Source organism: Hippocampus comes, unplaced genomic scaffold (assembly GCF_001891065.2).
Source record: "Hippocampus comes isolate QL1 unplaced genomic scaffold, H_comes_QL1_v1.1 scaffold568, whole genome shotgun sequence".
Taxonomy (NCBI): domain Eukaryota; kingdom Metazoa; phylum Chordata; class Actinopteri; order Syngnathiformes; family Syngnathidae; genus Hippocampus; species Hippocampus comes.
In genome coordinates this window covers 162,699-183,425 of record NW_017842052.1, presented here as the reverse complement: position 1 = coordinate 183,425, position 20,727 = coordinate 162,699, and the positions used below count along the sequence as shown (strand labels likewise).

At 48.5% G+C, this 20,727-nt stretch overlaps 1 protein-coding gene across 2 annotated transcripts in view; it reads left to right on the top strand.

Annotated features, from left to right (window-relative positions):
• The window catches only part of cdh4 (cadherin 4, type 1, R-cadherin (retinal)), a 124,852-nt gene that overhangs the window by 87,609 nt on the left and 16,516 nt on the right, over positions 1 to 20,727 (top strand). For both annotated transcript variants that reach the window (XM_019859773.1, XM_019859772.1), the window contains exons 4-6: positions 1,980 to 2,162; positions 14,899 to 15,054; positions 18,488 to 18,632. In XM_019859773.1, the coding sequence (XP_019715332.1) occupies positions 1,980 to 2,162; positions 14,899 to 15,054; positions 18,488 to 18,632 (484 nt within the window). The remainder of the gene's footprint in view (positions 1 to 1,979; positions 2,163 to 14,898; positions 15,055 to 18,487; positions 18,633 to 20,727) is intronic.

The window sequence follows — 20,727 nt, the reverse complement described above, 5'->3', positions numbered from 1 at the left end:
GGGGGGGGAGCGTCCCCGGCTCCCCCTGCCAGCCTCTGGCTCTTTCAAGCCCTTCGCACTAACTGGCTGGATGGCATATGCGCACAACCTCACGCACGCACCCACCCACTCACACTTGCGTGCGTGTGTGCGTGGCATTTTCGCACTAACTGGCTGGATGGCATATGCGCACAACCGCACGCACGCACCCACCCACTCACACTTGCACGCGTGCGTGCGTGCGTGGCATTGTGTCCCCGCTCAGTGTTGCGTACAAGTGGACAAAAACACTTGCAGATGCACAGATGCGCTTGGCTGACGACTCAATCGCCGTCCGTTGGGAAACAACGCAAAAAAAGTAGCAACAGAAGAAGTCACAAAAAAAACAAAAACCCACGACGGAAGTCCAAACCAAGTGCTGAAAACCACGATAAAGCAAAGTGACAAACAAAAACCCATGACAGAAACAGAAACATCCGGCGCCGGGTGGTCGGCGTGGCAGTCCTTGGAAAAGAAAAGAGCCCGTGACGCGATGAGCAACAGGTGCGACGCTGGAGGAGAAGCCCTCTAAGACCGCCTGTTGGTCACCAACGGAACAGAACCGCAACAACTTGAATGTTGAAGATCATCAAGCGATTGCAAAGGTCAGACAAAGATAACCCAAGTCAACTTCGGAGGCTAACTTGAAATTGTGATACGGTGGGGGCTTTAGATTCAAAGCTACTGTGTGGAAAAAGGACTGGCCCCTCCTCGTTAGATCCTGATTTTACTGTTTCACATTTTCGCACTGGGCCATGTCGGTTGGGATTCTTCTTTTTTTTTTTTTTCCTTCATTGAAAAACTGCATTTTGTGTTTGCCTTGTTGACTTTGGCTAAGAAATAATTTCTTTTCTGATGATGGGAAACATTTCGGCGTGACATACCCCAAAATAAAGAAATAAATCATGAAGGAGGAAAGACGTTTTTCACACCGCTGCGCATTATTGTCTGGCCTTTCGAGCTGAGCTGCGTGGCGTCGCCAGCAAGTCGTCTTGCATATTCTGTTTCTCCTGACAGCAGGCGGCGAGGGGAGGGCCTCGTGATAGTGTTTGCTCGCACAAGATGCGTGAGCTATTACAGACGTTTTAGCACGGTCCTCGTTTGCTCAGGTGGCCCATCGGCCGGCTTGAGCACAGGATGGGTTTGGTACGTGTGGCGTGTGCCCATGGACGACGTACGCGAAAGACGGTGTTGGGATGAGCTGAAGGATTTCTCCCGAGCGTCAGGTTACGACCCTTCTCCCAGTTTGCGTGCACGTGTGTCTTCTGAAAGACGACAACAATAGGATTAGGTGGATTACAGCAACGTTGGGGGGAAGCGCCACGGATGACAAAAACCAAAAACAAAACGTGCTGCTGTCTTTCGGAACCTCATTTCAACAGATGAGGACACAACTTTTTGCCACAGGGAGCAGTCTGAGCAACGGGGTGCGGGGCCAGGGGGCAAGGGGGTGGTGCCTTTCGAATGCGGGCCTTTAAGATCACAATAAAGTGTCATTTAATCCACGGACAACGACGCCAAGCACTGATCATTCGTCAACGCTCGCACCGAGTGAAGTGAGTCGATCCACTTTTGGGAGAAAAGGAATCAACATCAGCAGAGTACAAAGCAAAATGAAGCGCTGTCTCCCCTCCGATCCTCAGCCTCTTTGTTATTGCAGCACTATTGAATCAATATGCCTTTTATCTGATGCTACCCTGACAGGAAAATGTCATATTGTTTATTGGCTTTCGCGGTGACGCAAAGGACGGAGACGTGCGCCCGATAACGGTGTCGGCCTGAAAAAATTTGAGCGCGGCACGTTAAACATCCACTGACGCCGGTGGGCCTCGTGACATATGACGAAACGTGACTTCAAATGCTTTCTTCCTCTCCTAAATAAGTCTTGTCCGTTGCTTGATATTGCTAAACTCTCGTGTCAGTGGAATGATTTGGCACGATGTGATTGTGTTTCTCTCCAGGTCAGCATTGAAGAAATGCTCTCCAGAGTCTTGGATTCCCTCCCCCGAGTCATCCGATTTCCTCGCAAACACCCGAGAAGCCCCTTTGGGAACGGGCTGAGGCGACAGAAGAGAGACTGGGTCATCCCGCCCATCAACGTGCCCGAGAACTCCCGAGGACCCTTTCCTCACATGCTCGTCAGGGTGAGTGGCATTTGCGCAGACACCGGAAGTCCAAATTGAAATTGGGGAGAACTTCCAGGACACAAATCCCAACCGACATCACACGAGACCGACTTCGGAATGTCATTCAATGCCGACTCCGACCATGCAAAGCGCAGCCAGGAGAATGAAATTGTTGCGCGGAGCTCAGATTTCCTGGCCGAAAATTGTTGTCAATGTCCAGACCGGACCCCCCGCGAAAAGCGACAAACCGCAAAGTAGGATTTGCCCCTCCCCCCGAGGAATTTTTGTGTTTGTCTGTGGATGTCACGTTTGCACATAGTTAGCCGCGAATCGGGATTTGACGGCTCTTCCGCAGTATGTTCGCCCCCCTCTGTTGGTGAAGGTCTGCCACTGCAGGCGGTTGACAACAGACCACTTACATCGTCGTCTGTTTGATCGCTGACGTTATGGCAAACAAGAAACATCGCAGGGACCGGCATGTTCCAACGATGCAAACGGTATTTAGACTTGACATCGCTGCGACAAACATTACAACAGTACACGTATTTACTTCAGTCTTTCGTGATAAAACCTTCGACATGAATTAACATTCCTCAACATTGCCTCCTGAGAGAGGCGAAGAGGCTTGTGTTGGTGGCGAAGAAGGCAACTCTCTTATTTTGAAGGGGCAAGGCTATGAGTGACGTCAGCTCTTTGTTCGGCATGCACAGAAACCTCATTCGTGCATGAACGGGAAACAACGCATCTTTCCACAATATGGCTGCCGATATGGCGATATATTTTTTCCATTTGTTGGATTCATTTTTGGATAGGGGGGGGGCTGAAGCCGCAAAACTTGAAGCACGAAGTGGCGAGGGATCGCTGTATTTCCTTTGCCATATAGTGAGTCAATGAACAGAAGGCGTACAAAAAAAAACCCCAAGCCAAGCGCAGTCTCAGAGGAATACTTCAATGGTGTATTCAAAAGCGTTTTCCCTCTGCGCCTTAAGTCAATGGAGTATTTTTCACATCTCACTACATCTCTTGCATTGACACGAATGATTGTAGTGATGAGAACACCCACATTTTCCCAAGTGGAGGAAGCTAAAATGCACTTGAAATTACTTTGATTTTTTTTTTTTAAGAATGTCTGTCTTTTTTTACATCAAACCTCTATTGAACTTGAGTGTTCTTGTAGAAAAGCGAACAAATCGCTTTGCACACTCGGGCTCCCTCATACCCAAGTACAGCATGTCGTCGGATAACAGGAACCCGAAGCCCTCAACCCCCTCGTGTTCCCTTGAAACACGGCAGGGAAGCCAACCACCATTTGACCATTTGCAACGTTCTGAAAGCAATCTGCTTGTGTCCGTGTCTCCCTTTTGGCGCAAATGGTCGCCATAGGCCGCACTTTGGCGCGACGCCGTTTTGGTGACGGAGACGGCCTGACTTGGATTTGTAACGTGGCTGCGATTGGAGCCGGCGGATGACGTTCAAAGAAGAAAAGTTTTCCGTGGAAGGCGTATTGCCGTCCGTCTCTTATCAGTCACCCACACGGGCGTGCGGCTTTTCTGCTGGCATTTCCAACGCGCGCGCACACACACACAAACACACACACAGCCACACATAAGACCATTTGTACAGCGAGGCTTACATTGTCGTATTACAGAAATCGTCTTTCCCAAGCGTGTTGGCATGAGAGCAGATTTTCCACTAAAGCTCAACAACACACACACACACACACACACACACACACTTTTTTTTTTTTTTTGGCTAAAGTACAATGGTCTGTTTTTTTTCCTGACTCTACAATATTTTTAAAAGCTACAGCGAGTGCCCATAATTGTCGCTGTGATGGACTGTGATCAAAACAGGGTGTAGCTTCCTCTTCTCCCCACGTAACCCGGAGACACTCAAGCGCATGCAATCCCGCGCGGGATAATTGCTATCGATGATCTCTGGCTCGACGGCCAGATGGATGATTTTAATGGAGAAAGGCAACGTGGGAGAAACGTGACCCTTTGAAAGAATGCCCGGTGCTATAGAAATGAAATCGCTGTGTTAAGCTCAATCGTCATCTCCCTCTGCAAGTCAGCATCCCAAGGAAAGCGCAGTACGCATTTGGTGCTTGAGCCGGCTCGCTCTGTGATATCGCCAAGAGCAACACTTCGACCTTGGATGCCATCTTTTACTTGCTTTGGCCTTTACTTGCTATCCTATAGGCATAAATCTGCGATGTCCGGATCATTTGTGGATGTACAGTAGCTGGGGATGCCATGCCACTCAATGCTAGTGATGGGCCAAAACTGATGGAAGGTACTTGGATGCGGTCAAAAGATCCCACTTGCATTTCAAATTTTTTCCCGACCAGAGCCGGGGAGACGATCAATCCCCTGGAAACAATCGCACAACATTTTTTGAAGGCTTTTGAAAACATTTTGCTTCCCCCAATCAAAGGAAAGATGATAGGAGGATGGGATTGGGACATTTTCCTTTGCCAGAATGCTGTGCGCGACCGTGCCTTCACCGAGAGCCAAATTGAACTGCAGCGATGCTCTCTATCAAGCACGACTTTGATCACGCTGTCACACTTTGGAAGGGGGAAAAAAAAATCAAATAAAATGCAAGGTTTTCAGGTGAGTGGGAGAGCAACAACACGGTTTCGTGTTCCCTCATTACGATTGTGCTCTCAAACGACAGCGCGAGAAGCACGAGGGGGCGAAAGGGGTCACCCGCACAACAACGGCTTCCTCATTTGGCGACATTCCGTCAAAGGCAAACGCAAGCGCAAGCAAAGATTGGCTCAAGCATACGCTGGCACTCAACACTTGAAGAGAGGAAACAAAGGTTTTGTTTTTTGTTTTTTTTCCTGGCCAAACCGCAGGGCTCGTTGCGCAGGGCAGCTTGAGCGTTCGCAGTGAACACTCAGCACACACTTTGCAGAACAGTCTTATCTTATTCAGAATATAAAATGTCATTTTGCACAGAGGATTACACCCGAGCTCGTAGCGATCAAAAATGTCGAGTCACTTTTTATCTATGATGCATACTTCAAAAAAGGAAAAACAAATCCAGCGATCGTGACTGGCGACCAGTTTGGGGTGCGCCCCATCTAAATATCTCAAGTCAGCCGGTTTAGGCCCCCAGCTAGCCATACGTCCAATCGGGACAATCTGTGGAAAAACGGACTTTTTTGGGGAGGTGGGGGGGAATGAATCATTTTGGGGTATTCTTTCGAAATCAGGTCAAAGGGAAAAACTCACCAAAACACTTTCATTGCCCTTTGCTTCACCATTCGGCCTCAAATTCCCCATTTGAAGCCATCGATGCAAAAAAGGTGTTTGGAATTTGTTTATGTTGTCAAGTGGTGACGCAAAAATCATCTAGATCCCAGGAAAAAAAAATGGATGCGTGTAGATCCGGATGACATTATTTCCTGCCGACACTTGAGACAATAAAACAGAGTCAATTCAACGAGATTTCTTTTTCCGAGGAGCGCGCCTACTTCCGTTCAACCATATAAGCCACTCAAATGTGCGGTCTCTCGCTCTCCGTTTGTGACCGAAAATCAGACCGAGTTGAGTTTTTCTGTTCAAGATGATAGTTTGTTGACAATTTCTTTCAAGGTTGGAATGAGGACAGGGCCCAATTTGCATTCCCTCCCGACTCCGTTGTCCCAGAATCTGTGCCGTTCGCGCTGACTCATGCACGCTTAACAAGGTTTCCAGGAATAGTTGCTCCGATTTTGCTCCTCTTTCTCGCGAAGAGGACACGCTCCCGCGCGCAATTCCTCGACAAAAGGGTTTGAACAATTCGCCTGTCACCCGATGGCTTCGGTATAAAGTCGTTTCAAGAATGGGGGCGTTTGCTTCCTTAAAAGCACAGCACCGTACCTGCGTTGCCCCACGACGAATCCAGGGGGGGGCGGTGCCGCTTCCCTTTTTCGTGAAGTACAAAACGCTTTGCCAACGTTCCTTTTAAAGTTGGCGTCTCCCTCTCGTCTGTTGCCTCCCTCTAGGATGGAAGACAATTGCGAACGATTACATTACATTACAAATCAACGCTGTGGGATGATCGTTCCTCTCGCACGCCGTAATGAGCAACTCTCAGGAGAACAATCGACGGTAACATTTCAGAACAAAGGTCTTTTTAGACGTCGCGAAATGGAAAATCAAATCCACAGATGCTGAGTCTGAGGAAGGTTAGTCGTATTGGCTCCTTTCATTTGTCTTTGTTTGTATTGAAAGAATTGCACCAATACTCCCGACTGATCAATTGGCTTTTTTCGAGCGCAGACAAACACAAACAAAATATGGCATTTCTTCCTAGAAGTCATTCTGTTGACGTTTCATTATTTCAATAAAAATCTGCGACTCCGAGTGAACCGTTCGTTTGTCAAATCGATATTGTCTAGACCAGGGGTACTCAATAGGCGCTCTGCGGTCGGCATCCGGCCCGCTGGTTGATCTATTTGCGGCCCCCGTATCGTTGCGGCCCGGGCGGCGAGCCAGACATCACCACGTCATCCATTTCAATAATTTCACTTTGACAAAAGTGCACGTGTCTCTCATTCTCAAAAACTGATGCCATTGTTCAATTGTGATTGAGTTTAAAAAAAATGTTTTAAATGCACCAACGCTGGCTGTGATAATACGCCGTGGGCCCGTAGAATTGCTACGAACGATACGTTTCCTGAATGAATTGAAGCCGGAACAAAGATGTGAAAACGGAGCCTTTGGTGCACATCTCGGCCAGGGCGCGTGCGCGTCAATCCCGGCGTTCCCGGTCGGACAATTAGAAGGTGACAGTCCCATTAGAGCCACCCCAGTAGTCGGAAAAAGCCTCTCGCTAAAGAACTGTCAACCACTCTGACCCGGCTGGCGGCTCGCTCGGAAGCACTCTCGTTGGACTCACATTGGCAGCTCGAGTCACCCGCCCCTCCGCCCACCCCCGATCCAAACAGGGCCGGGCTCCTTGAAGCGATTGCTTGGACCGAGCCCACCTTGGGCGTGCCAGAAGAGCTTTCAACTGGCCTCAGGCTGCCGCCGAGCGGCCGGCCTCGCATGGTCGACCGCCTCCCGTGCGAGCGCGTGGCAGGAGATTGTGTGGAAGCGTGCACGTTCATGCTGAAAGTCGGCAGAAATGAAAGTGCAAGGACGGCACAAAGCTCCGCAGCGCCACAAAGCCATCCCTTGCCTCGATCTTCTACCCTTCACGCCCTGTTCTTCTCTTATTGTGTAAGACTTGCCGAAACTAGCCAGGGTTTCAGTCCCCAGATCGACAGTCCTTGACTTTTTCCTCTTGTATCGTGCGTCCATGGGTAGAAGAATGCAATCGACCCTCTTTGGTAAGTAAGACAAGACGGTGGGCCTCCGCATCCTCTTTTTCCATCTCATTATAACCGGAATATCTCTGGCGCTCTTTACAACGGAACTTCCTCGATATATTTTCTTCCTTCTTCTCCCACGCTGTGATTCGGGGGAATTAATGTCATAGTTAATGCAGAGCGACCGCTGGTACAATTCAACAGGATTCGCTCTTCCTGCAGAGCTCCTCTAAATTGTCTGGCTAATGCCGTAATTGGGTTTGTTCGTCACTTCTTAACTCCCATTAATATTTGTTCTCTCTGTAATTGCTTTCTTTTTTTTTCTTTTTTCTTTTTTTGCCCAGTCCTACATTTCATTCCGCCGTCTGGTTAATGGTCTGAGGTGGAGGCAGTGACGCGCAAGCATGAGCACAAGGGCATGCTTGAGAAAGCATCTCATCTATATTTTAAAGCTGCAAAATGTAAAAATTGTGCAGCCGTTTTGTCCTCGGGGTAACTCATCAAAATCAGACAATGGGGATGATCAAATTGTCATCAATGGAGCGATAAAAGAAATCCGGCTTCAAGGAAATGTGTCGATTTTTCATCATTTCCAAAGTCCACTACTAAATTTTAAGAATATGTAAAAAAAAAAAAAAAAAAAAAAGTTCTATATTGCATCAAAAAAAAGTTTTTATGCGATTGTTGGTGAAGTAATGGCTAATTCTCTGACATCGGGCGCTCCTCACCTCCAGATGGCTGCCATGTTTCGCTGCCATCTTTCTGCTACGGATACTCAAAGGAGACAAACTTAGCAAACATAGTCTGGCGTGACATTTTGCTGACACCTCTGCGGTGGGCTTGGCAAATCCAGGGCACCTCAGCGGATTTAAAAGAATTCATGAAAATTAGTTTTAAAAAAAAAATGACAAAGAATAAAAAGGCGGAATAACAGCGTCAGTACAGAATCCACCAACCTTCGTTAGTTGAACACTCATTTACTGTGTACTGAAAGAATTTTCCTTCCTGGCCACCCTATGGAGAAATGCTGGCAATAGTAAAAAAAAAAAAAACAAAAGCTGGCAGCACAAACAGAACAGAAAAACTCATTTAATTAAAAAAATTATTATACAGAGGCAAAAACTGTCCTATCTCAGTGCTCGCTTCCTATTGTGCTGCCTTTGCATGAATATCAGGAAAGCTACGTTGGCTATCAACGGGTCATTTGAGAGTTATTAAAGCGGAGCCCTTTGCAGCTTCTCTCTCACAAACCTCCTGTGTGACTATTTTTAAAGCAAAGCCGCATCATTCCCCTTTAAGAACGCCACTAAACCCCCCCACCCCCCACCCCCATCTCTCCGGACTCTCTTTAGAGTCGCTGTAACGTGCTGTATGGATGGTTGCCACTGTAGTCGGCAGCAAAGGAAATCTGAAGGCTGTCTCGATTTCGTGGTCCCGGCTTTTTTTTTTTTTTTTATCAACCGCTTGGCTGTTCACTCGCACGGAATATGCTTCTGTTTGAGTGGCTGGCCAATCAGACCGGAATGTTTCTTGCCAATCAAAAGTAGAGCGCATCATCTCAGATGAGTGGCACGGCGGCAAGCATCGGAGCCATATGCAAAACTCGCATTTTGCAGGAATCGCATCTGCTGTCGCCATTTGCGTCGTGCCCGTATAACAGCGGGGAGAGATGAGACACGATCAAGCAATGATTTTCAACAACGTCGTTTTCAGACGCTCTTGATGACGCTACTTAACCCAGCAATTCACCCATTCGCGGGCTCCAGAGATTGGCTTAGTTTCAGATGTAAATACTCATGTTGGGGGAGGGGGGGGGGGATTCTCTCTCTGTCTTGAAAAGTTGGGCAGTGCAGTGCAGTCAACCGGAAGCATTTGTTCTGAAAACCACCTGGCCTCATTTCTCCACTCGGGGCCTTTTTTTCCACCGCGCTTGTGCTGGTGCCAGTTCCGGGCCAGTGCCCAGGTTAGCGCCCGTTCTTTCTTTTTCCACCGCCGAATATGGTTCTAGCTCCGGTGCTTGAAACCGGTGCTTAAGATGGCCCCAATAATGCGTCGGGCCAGACTCTGGCACCAACTATGTCAGGGGGCGGGGTTATCGTGACGATGGCAGATGTCGAGGAAGGACTCCCTGGACACACGGAAGTTTTGAGCGGTCAATTCTGGCACAATTGCATCCCACCAGAAGAGCGATGGATGTGGATGTGCCCGGATAGCACGCCATCTCCGACTCGCGGCCGGCCTCTTCATCATCTACGTTGATTAAGAAAGACAGAAGCGTTTGCTGATTGCATGTCCCTGACTATAATCGATGCTGCGCTAAGTTGCCTGGCAGATGCTAACAGCGTATTATTATTATATTATTATATTATTTTGTTATAATTGATTTATTTCTTGTCATTAATAGCGCAGGCGCTCCTGGGTAAACGTCAATGAGCAGTGACCTTGGACGCCTTACGATGTCGTCACGACGTGTCTCTTACTTGGCGCTTTGCCAATGAAAAACCAAACACGTTCTTCGTCAGAACTCGTTAAGCACCAACGAAGCGCAGCACTGGCCCTGCGCCGAACGAGCGCCAAGTTTCTTTTTTTTTTGCGGTGGAAAAGGCGTGTCATTGACGTTTGCTGGAGCCAAGCCGACTCCTTTCTTTTCGTCAGTAGGCTTCGTTTTTCTGTAGTTCAAGTGCGTGACAAAAAGTCAAGGAAGAGGAACGTCAGACTAGTTGCTGCCGCATAATAAACTCGTCCGAAGTCAGCGGCGAACTCGGTCCCTTATCCTGAACGTCGTACAATTACAGTGGCTGAATCAAAGCTCATAAAAGAGATTTGGTGGAGGGCCAGTACAAAATGTCTCGAGGGCCTCTTCCACATGTACAGTGTGAAATATTGGGCCCGGTGGAGTCATTCATGGTCCAACTCCTTCAAGAGTTGAACCGCAGTAATAATGGCACGAGTCACGAGAAACCGTTATCGAGGCATTTCAGCTTGACTGCTTTCATTGCGGCAGAAGACAGAAAAGGTGCTTTTGCAACACAGTCAAAGGCTCTTTTGCCCCCGATTTTCAAGAGTCAAATGCTACCACTTGGCACATTTGCACCTTTTTTTTCAGGGCAGACGAAAATATGTTCATTGTGGAAGCATCAAGCTGACGTCCAGTAGCTATGGTACGCGGCTGTTTTTTTTCTCCAATTGGGAGAGCCGGTGGCAGGCATTTTTGACCATTTGGACTCATTTTTGAAGGGCTACAGAAAACGGACTTCAGTAGCTATACAAGCATGCAAGCTACCAAAAGAAAGCTTGAATTCTCTCCTTTCATCAGGGAAACACATTTCCGCCTCTTACCATTCTTTCGTAAACAGCAGTTGAACAAGTTGATTGAAAATACTCATTTCCAAGAACAATTTTGAGAAAAAGAGCTTTTTGTGAAAGGATACATTTCAAGCACAACTTTCCCTTAGATGCTATTTTTTTTTGTTGCATTTGTCATCGCTCAAATATCTAAACAATGCTTACCTACTAAATAACAACACAAAAAAGGACACTTTGATCGCAAAATAACAGTTCGTTGCCCTGATGCATGAACTTGGCATGAACGTTGAACTTTATCCATGCTCTCACCACCACACTGCTTTCACACACCACCTCGCCATGCACGTGGGATTGCCGTACTCAAAAGATACACACACACGGGTGCGTGCACCAAGATCGGATCAAAGGCCCTCCTGCCATGTAGTGGTGATTTATTATCCTGAAATTATACCCAAAGCCTTGATACTTATTGAGGTGCTGCACGAAGCCCATTTATTGCATTTTTTTCCCAAAAAGACCACCCATAAGGTAATTTCTACATTTTGGCACTAAATGATGAGGGTTTTTGCAAACGTCATTTTACGTATTGGCAGTCAATGAGTCCACGTTGGAGAAACATAGCGATACGTGGCCGCATCGCTATGTTTCCCATGCTGTTTTGAGCCAAACGGTACAGCGGTTCAACGACAGTTTCAGCAACTCCAGTGCAAAAGAAACAGTTTGCTGCTTGCTGATGGGAAATGAGCGTCCCTGTAAAAAGCTTTGAAATGAAGGACACCACAACACATGCCTGAACCATTAAGTGGACATGGGACATAAAATAGCCTAGCAAAGAGCGGAGAGCCACAATTTCACATTATTTCCTTCCATTAGCCCACGGCAGGCAGCGCAGCACCGTCCTGTCATACGACGGCTGCCTGCCGCACGTTGTCCTTCAGTGACCTGACGGCTGAATTATTTTCTTGCTCTCTGGAAGCCTTCTATCATGTCAAGAAAACAACAGCTCGATGTTTGTCCTGTGCCGAGTTGCGTGCTGCGCGGTTGTCTTAGCGTGATGAGTCAGCATCCGCTGTTGCGTAAAAATGAGTCTGCTGGAATTTCGCTTGCTTTTCCTGCTGGGGTCAGATCAATCAAAGGGGATTCGGACCGACCCAACGTTTGTATTACTCGAATTGGAACGTAAGTGGCTATGCTCAATGACTATCCCTCTGTCTTCGCGTCCTGTGACACCCCCCAAGGGATTTACACAACAATAATTCTTCTTACTGCTTTCGCTTCCCGTGCCTCTCTCTCTTTCTCCCTGCATTCCTCCCTCTCTCTCTCTCTCTCTCTCCCTCCACCTATTGCCATTTTTCCTCTCATGCTGATAGCCTGTCCCAGAGGATCCCAGTGGTTGTCAGTAATCAAGGAAATCACTCTCAAAGAGCTACAAATAGGTCACTTATCTGATGTCTGGTCTGATCTGAGGGAGACAGACATCAAGTTAAGTCCCTTGCATCTGCCTTTCTCGGCTATTTTTAGTGTGATTAGTAGCCAGTTACTCCACCGGGAGCGGGAGAGATGATGGTGATAGCGCTCGCTGCCTTTCTTTCACTCTAAGTGCGAGGGGAGGATGAAAAGAAGAAAAAAAAACAAATCGGAGCTTTTGTCATTAGCATTCCATTCGAATGGGTTCAATTGCGGCGTTGTCACTCATGGGATTCCCGGGAACTTGGAGACGTCGCGCTTCTTCATCTGTCCCGCGTATTCGTTTCAAGTCCTCTTATGAAGATGTTGCAGTCAAAGTGACGCGTGACCTCAGGTGACAGCAATGTGCGGAATGTTAAGCAGGCAGAGGTCACATGTCACGTCCGCAATATGACTTCAACAGGCCAGCCGCACGCTGACTGCTTTGCGATTCCGGCAAGACGCAATGACCGGCAACTGTGTGCACGGTTTGGGGGGGGTGGAATGTATTTTGAATTATTGAACTGAGCTCGTTCCTCACTTTGTGAACACGCTGTGACTCTTAGCTGCCAAGCACTTCACACGAAGCTGGCTCTTGGACTTGGAGGCATGAACAAGAGAATGTTCACTTGGAATCCAAAATGAACTGAATCGAAGTTTTCATGAACGTTTTGTGTGTGGGTGTGTGTTTGTCAAGGATGACGATGGGACCTCGATGGGACTTGGTCATCTTTTTTTTAATTTGAAAAAGCGCTGTTGTTGAGTTAGCTGCCGGTATTTATCCATATTTTCAGTCGTGGCCACACCTCGAATCGCCGTACCGCCGCCACGCCCACTAACACGCTGTGTGGACCAAGATCTGATCAACGCCGCTCCTGCCATCTAGTGGTCATTTATCATACCGAAGTCATTCCCGCAGCCTCGGTGCATAAAGCCCTTTATTAATATTTTCTAATTAATTAAAAAAAAAAAAAAAAAAAAAAAAAACACCCCAAACGTATTTCTACTGTTTTGGCACAAAATGGTGGGGCATTTGCAAACGTATTTTTACGTTCTGGCATTGAATGAGTTAATGATTCCGATCTGATTGGCATTGCCACAGCAGGCATTGTGAAAAACGGACAGACGTGGTCGAAAAACGAGACTCGGCAATATGATTGAGAGAAACGTACTTGAGATTACGCTTGGTTGCCGTGTCGACGGGGTGGGGGGGGGGGCGTGGGGGGCAACCTGCGAACGGCTTGCAGCAAAGTTCTGCTCCGTGGCTGTGGGAAGACAACTGTGGAAATTAAAAGAGAGGCTATCGTGTTCAAACAGAGAGATGCCGCCGTCAAAGCTGAACGGATGAACTCATTTCATTTTCATGCATGATCTGCAGACTCGCAGACCGAGGAAATTGCGTTGGAGAGGAAGCGAAAGATAACCAGAAAAGATGATTCCAGCTTTCACTTTTCGCCATTTGAGTCTGTGATTATTCCCGAACCAAAATAACGGGTTGGACTCATTTAAAAAAAAAAAAAAAAACATTAGGCAAAAGATGACGTGAGAGCATTTGTGGACCAAGTCCCCCAAAATGTGTTACCAGCTGAAGGGAGCGTTTGTGGTGGTCTCCCAACGGCAACGCTTCTCTCTGGAATGACTCCACTCCCCCGACTAGAAAGAATGGCCCAAACCAGGAAATGGTCACCGTAGAGATGCTTATATCATGTTTTTTTTTTTTTTTTCTGCCCCCTTGAGAAAGGCACCAGAAACCATCACGGTTGCACTGCCGGTTCAGGCTGACGTCCTTTTGCCTTCATGTCCTGAAAACATTCAACGGGTCGAAAAGTGGAATGAATCGTCGGGAGAGTTTCAGTTTAAAAATGTGAAAACCTCAAAATGGATGACCTTGGCTGGATAACGCAGAGGTAAAATAACGTCCGGCGTTGCCTCTGGATGCAAGTAGACGGGCTCCATCGTCCCGCGTAAAACTAACAAATTGCTACAACGGGAAACAACCTGCAGCCTCCGCCCAAGTAACGAACCGCTCATCCATAAGACAGATGCGACGCGGCCATGTTGACTGCAAAGCTGTCTGCTAGCTCAACTGTCTTCCGAAACAAATTCATTTCGTTGCACTTTTCTTGGCCGCGTGTTTGGGAAGAAAAAAAAAAAAACCTCTGAATGAGTCTGAATTTCCGCGAACAAAACGTCCCCGTCAGCGTGGGCTCCGGTTTCACATTTATTGCATTCGCTGATCAATCCATTCCGGGCAGTCGGGACAAAGGGAGGCGGAGGTGAGAATGTTCCGTCGGTAAAGCGAGCAAGCCAAATCTTGTCACATGAATGACGGGGACGCCGACGTCTTTTTGGACGTCGTAAAAATCAATGGCGCTGAAAGAACTACGACAAATCCATCTTCTTTTGTCAGCAAAGGCGCTGAGCAAAAGTATTGATGTTCTCATTGTGGTCGCAAATAATGAATGTTGCGAGGTGTTCAAACGGAAAGGCGGCCCTCCGCTTTACGTGAGAGCAACACCTCAGGTGCACGGCGCGATCTGACGCTTCACTCAAATGCCCAGTTATCAGTTGTCATCTTGCCGGAGACAAAAAAGTCACTTTTACCCCACCGGTATGTAAAGAAACATCCAGACCGAAGACGGCGCTTTCGATGAAATGCTCTCCTTTGAATTTTTTTTTCTTTTTTTCCCCCCTCAGATTCGCTCGGACCAGGACAAAGATGCCGGCATCCGCTACAGCATCACCGGGGCGGGTGCCGATCAGCCCCCCAGCGGCATTTACAACATCGACCCCATCAGCGGCAACATGTTTGTCACTCAACCCCTGGACAGAGAGGAGAGAGCCTCCTTCCACGTAAGGCGATCCTTCGATAATTGCGCGTCTCGTCCGCCGGATTGACCTCGCCGCTCAAGCCGCTCTCGTTAGCTCCCACTCATCTCCAGTGCAAACGTGGCCCCGCCTTTCCTCTTCTCCTGTCGACGTTTCGTTCCACCCTTGATGTCGCGGCGTGCCGAAAGCAAAGCCCAAGTCAGAGCACATTTGCGTTGCCGTGTCCCTCCATTTTCTCCATTCGGCAATGAAAGCCACAATAGACACCTCGGCTGTAATTTCGACCGCATGGGGTGCCTCGAACGGAGAAATGTGCTCAAGCGCGCCAAATTTTATTCTTACAATCAGAGCGGGTGAGCGGACGCGCGTACGCACCTATGTACAAATAGAGTTTTTAGTTTTCTGATTTAATTTATTTATTCGTGTTGTGTCGCGGGCCGCTGAAAATTGGACAACGGGCCGCAAATGGCCCTCAGGCCATAGTTTGGTTGACCCCATAAGCACATGGAGGTTCCTCTCTACTCACTTCTTCGGGCCTCACTCGTTCTCCTTTGCGGCCAGCAGCCTCGTCTGAACCAAGGCAGCCTGACACGATGCCGCACGCTTACCTTGAGCGCGCAGCACCTCTGACCGGGCTCGCTGCGCGGGAAGCCGGCATGCCTGCCGCGCAGGGGGCCTCACTACCTGAGATGGTGACGAACTGAACATCCCCTCCGGAACCCGCTGTGAACATCTTTGTGCACCAATGATTTGGTTATACAGATTGCACGAGAGCTCCTTGAACACCCGGGCCATTGCTTCATACGCAGGCAGTGCAGGTTGAGTTTATATCGCCCCAAAAGTGCGACACCTCCACTCCGGCGCCCGTCAGCGTGATAGATGGTCGCGCTGCCGATAGAACTAATGCAAACGCATGCGGCCGTCTCGGATTAGAGATGGAATAAAAGGGAGTTGATCACTTCAGCGTCTCCGCCAACACGCTGGCGCGCACGTGCCGTACGAACAGGCACATATCTTCCGGGGATCGTCCTCTTGATTGAATTGTCTCGTACGTCGCTTTCCCATTCTCTTTCCGACGAGTTCCTTCTTACCTTCTGCGCTGTGGAAATGTCAAGGAAGACGTATGCGTGTTTGTTGACCGCGCGTGATCTCTCCTGCGCACCCGGCGAATTGGGATCGATAACGCCGGCCGATTGTCGGTTCCCGAGGAAAAGAAGCGTCACGCCGCAGCGCGAGAGTGCGGGCGTATTAGTTTCTCGTCGAGCGGGGCTCCTCGTTAGACTTGTGTGGACTCCCGCTGCTCTCGAAGTGATGCATGATATATGGTTAGCGAATGTTGCAAGCGACGGGCCCAGGGGAAATTTACCCCCATCTCTCATTTTATTTCAACTTGACAGGAAGTTCCAAGCATTGCTGAGCTCTTACAGGCCAAACTTTGCTTGTTAGCCGGCCGCTCGCGTGAATAGAGAGAGAAGAGCCTGCTGTTTTTGACAGACGAGCACGGGGGGGGGGGGGGGGGGCGAGCCCGGCTCATCGTCTGGGCTTTAGCTTTGTCAGGCAAAGCTCCTGTGACTCAGCAAAGCAATTGAGCAAATGACATTGAGTTGTTCCTGCTTGGTTGTGTTGTACGAACACACGCGCGCGTTTCACTGGGCCTCGTTCACATGCCCAAAGACCGACGTCTTATTTGACCACTGTAGCGTGTATTATATCTGGAATAGCTCAGCGCGTATGATGCGGTGTGTGCGCATACGTGCGCGCTCTTCAAGAACGTAAACGTGAGCTGCTACATTGGGGCCCAAATTTGGGGACACAAAGGACTGATTTTTTCTTTTGCCGCTAATTACGTAGTGTCCTTTTTACGTGAAGTGGTTGATCCAAACGTTTGGTCATAGCTTTAGCAAACAGTAATATTGCCATAGGTGGCCGCAATTTAGGGTGCGTGTATATTTCAATCGCTCGGATATTTAAGGCACGGCGAAAAGCGATCAAAGGTGCGTGTGTGTGTGTGTGTGTGTGTGTCAAAGTTTGGTTCTGGATTACGGCGAAGTCTCACAAAACGTGCTTAACCTTTCACAACTTCTCCGTTCCACTGATTTTTTGGGGGTGCGGGTTTTTTTCCTAGAGTGCATTGTGTTCCGCATTCCGCATTGGCTAAGGGACCGCGGACCAACGGCAACAGTCTCCGCGCCTCGTCTCTGTACCGCTTGCCAAATTTACATCGGCTTCTTTTTGGGGCGTAACCGGCGCGATTAAACGAGGGTTCTCTGGACTTGTCAAACGGGGAAATCCAAGCCCTTGTGGGCCATTGTGGAGTAAAACTGGCCCCACAGAATAGCAATGTCATTTCATACTTTTGCAAAAGCGTACAGGCGCATATCTTCCGTCAATTCCCCACCCAGCCCCCCTTCTCCCCCACCCGCATCACATTCTTTTTTTTTTTTCTGCCAAACTTAGAAACACACAAACTATCATCTGCAAGGCATATTCAAATGAACACACACACACTCAGGACTGATGCACGCATGCTGAATACCGCATACAAATCCACGAGCAACATGGCCTCAGTAAACAGAGTCTTAAATGAATGCAAACAAAATTGCAGCTTGCTTATCACACATGCTCGCACACAAGCAGTCCCGCTAAGTGAAGTCACCCATCTTTCAAGTGTGCCATATTCGCTGCTGAGAAAACAGATGGAGCTGCTCGGTCGGTTGTCGCCATTGCTGTGGCTCAGCCAATGGCAAAATTGCACACACAATTGATGGCCCTTGTGCTAGCGCTACTTGCGTGCCAGTGCCCAGGTTAGCACCCGTTCTTTCTTTTTCCACCGCTGAAATTGGCTGGAGGTCTCGCACTGGTGCTTGAAACTGGCCCCAATTTCAAGCATCAGAGTCTGGCACCCGCTACGACGGGGGCCGGGGGGGCGGGGTTATCATGACCATCGCAGATGTAGAGGAATGACTCCCTGGACGCGCGGAAGTTTTGCACAAACTCCTACGCACCAGAAGAGCGATGGCGAATGTGCCCGGATAGCGTGCCTTCTCCGACTCGCAGCCAGCCCCATCATCATCATCTACAAGGATTCAGAAAGACAGAAGCGTTTGTTGATTGCATGTCCCTGACTCTTAGATACGACAAACAATCATAATCGATGCTATGCTAAGTTCCCTAGCAGATGTTAACAGCGCATAGTTATTATTATTATTATGGGGTGGAAAAGGGGTATATGTGACTCAGGAAGGCGCTTTTAAACGGCCGCCGGTCCCCCCGCCGTGTATCCAAACCTGCAGCAGCTGATATGTTGGACTCCAGAAAACATGAGCCAATTTAATGAAGCTCACGTCCAAGTTGGTCTGTGAGTCCGCCGTCCAAATGTGTTGAGTGTTCCTGCTGTTGAGTGTTTGCGTTGACTTCTAACGATGGCGTCTTTGCTTGCTTGCATGTGCATCGGCAGCTGCGAGCCCACGCGGTGGACATGAACGGCAACCAGGTGGAGAATCCCATTGATTTGTACATCTACGTGATTGACATGAATGACAACAGACCCGAGTTTAAGAACCAGGTGTACAACGGCTCTGTGGCTGAAGGATCCAAGCCAGGTAAGTCCACGGCAAGGGGGCGGACGGGAGAACGTACGGCGACACCCTCAAAACAAAAACAAGTCAAAGCCGAATCTGAATTTTGCGTGCAAAACGCTGACAGACTTTGTCTTTTTTTCGAGAATGTAAGAGCGGTGTTTCGATAGGATGCAAAGCAGGCTTGTACGTGCGCCGGGGTCAATCCGAGCGGCGGCTGGGCTTCACCTCGGACTGCTCACCTCTGCTTTTCATGTGTTCATATGAAATGGCGGTTTTCTTTTCCCAGAAAAAAATAAACGGAAAAATCTTTTTACCCAATGAATTCAAATGCCAACATAAAAACAGAATGTGTGATTCGGTGGGACTTGAAAAGAATGGTTTTGTCGGTTCATTGGGAAGAAAATGTGCTTTTTGACTTGTTTAATCGTTCGCAGGCTTTCTATTTTGTTCCAACTGCCGAGAAGCCAAAAGGGCACTTGTGTTCGGATTTGAATGCAAATTTGAGTCAAACTTGCGACTCCAATGGCAGTAACAGGAACAAATTGCTCGGTAGTTGGTCCAGCCGTACCGCTCATTCAGCTGCTCATACAAGGCACGAATGGCTTGATGTTTCGCCCTCTCCCCAAGCCGCTTCGTTTTAATGGAGAAAAGTGGCTGAAAATCGCACTCGCGAGAGCAAAACTTGATGGACTGGGATTTAGAATGCTATTATTCTCTGGCCCGTGGCACCACACTAATAATGGACCTGGCAAAGGCCCGGTTTACTGGAGGTCAGGTGACACATTTGATTTCACTGCTAAGCGGCGGCGTGCACTGGCGGGGCTGACGATGCATTCACAGGCTGCCCCCCCCCCCCCATCCCAAGTTGACAAAAATATTTCCATGGGCAGCAAAATCTGGACGCACGTAAAACAGAGCCCCCGTATCCCCACACCTGGCCCCTGCCGTTGAAGAAAAATCCTAAAGAGCATCCATATCCAAGAGGGTGGGTGGGGGGCGTACAATTTTCAGGATTTTCAGTCCTCCACCCACTCCAACCGACCCAGTTCCCCCCTCCCCCCGACTCCCTTGACAGCTGACAAAATATAACATTTTTGGAGGGGGGGGCGGGGCTTCATAATCACACGCTCGGAATAGCACACAGTTGTCAGCGAGCGCACAGTTTAGTAACTTGCAGTTGTATTTGTGGGGATTCACCGGAAAAGGTTGCGGGATGCCCATCCAGTAGTGCCCTCGAAGCAACTTTGACTTGGGCCACATTTCTTCGATTGGAGCTTTGTTTGCCTTCTTGCCCAACGTATGCGTTATTATCCGGTTGTGCGAAGCGTGGACAGAAGCGGCTCTTCCCGGAGTGCCGGGCAAGAGAGCGATGCTGGCCATCGCCGAGCTGAATTCCAGAGCAGAATGTTTAAGTAGATTTCTTTCTTGTCTCGACTGGACGAACTCTTGTTCTAACAATCAGACCCAGAGGACCCGTGTTTGTTTTCACAGCGTTCAGTGATTGTTCTGTTGCAAAGTTTAATCTCCAGGGGATTTGTAAACAATATGGGAAGGCGTGATGTGTGTCCGTGTGTGTGTGTGTGGGGGGGGGGGGGGGTGGCTGGGTTTCTTCTCAGTGAAGCGTGATTTCATATACACAGAAGCTAATTAGAGAGAGCAACCAGACAGTTCTCTATCTTTTTTTTTCTTTTTGTTTTTCATTTCATCCGTTGTCACGCCCACCGCGGCGTTCAAAATGAGAATGGAAACGGGGCCGTCGGAATGCAGTTTTGATCCCGTTGTGTTTTGTCACGCAAATGAGTCTCCTCGCTTCCTCCGTTGGAGGTCGACCAACACGCCTTTTGTGTTGTTGCTTCATGAAAAGGTTCCATTGACTGAAGAAACAAGGTTGAGTATCGCAACAATAATACAAGATCAGCGGCTGTGATTTGGTGTGAGGGGACTCTCTCGACGACACTCAGAATGGATCCGGTTATGGTTCACTTCAGGTCAGGTGATGTCCAGAACACTGCGCATGACAAAATGAGCGAATTAATGAGATGCTTTTTCTCCAAGCCCTTACTGTTCATTACTTTTGACACATAAGGCTGTTTTTTTTTTTTTGTTTTTTTTCTGT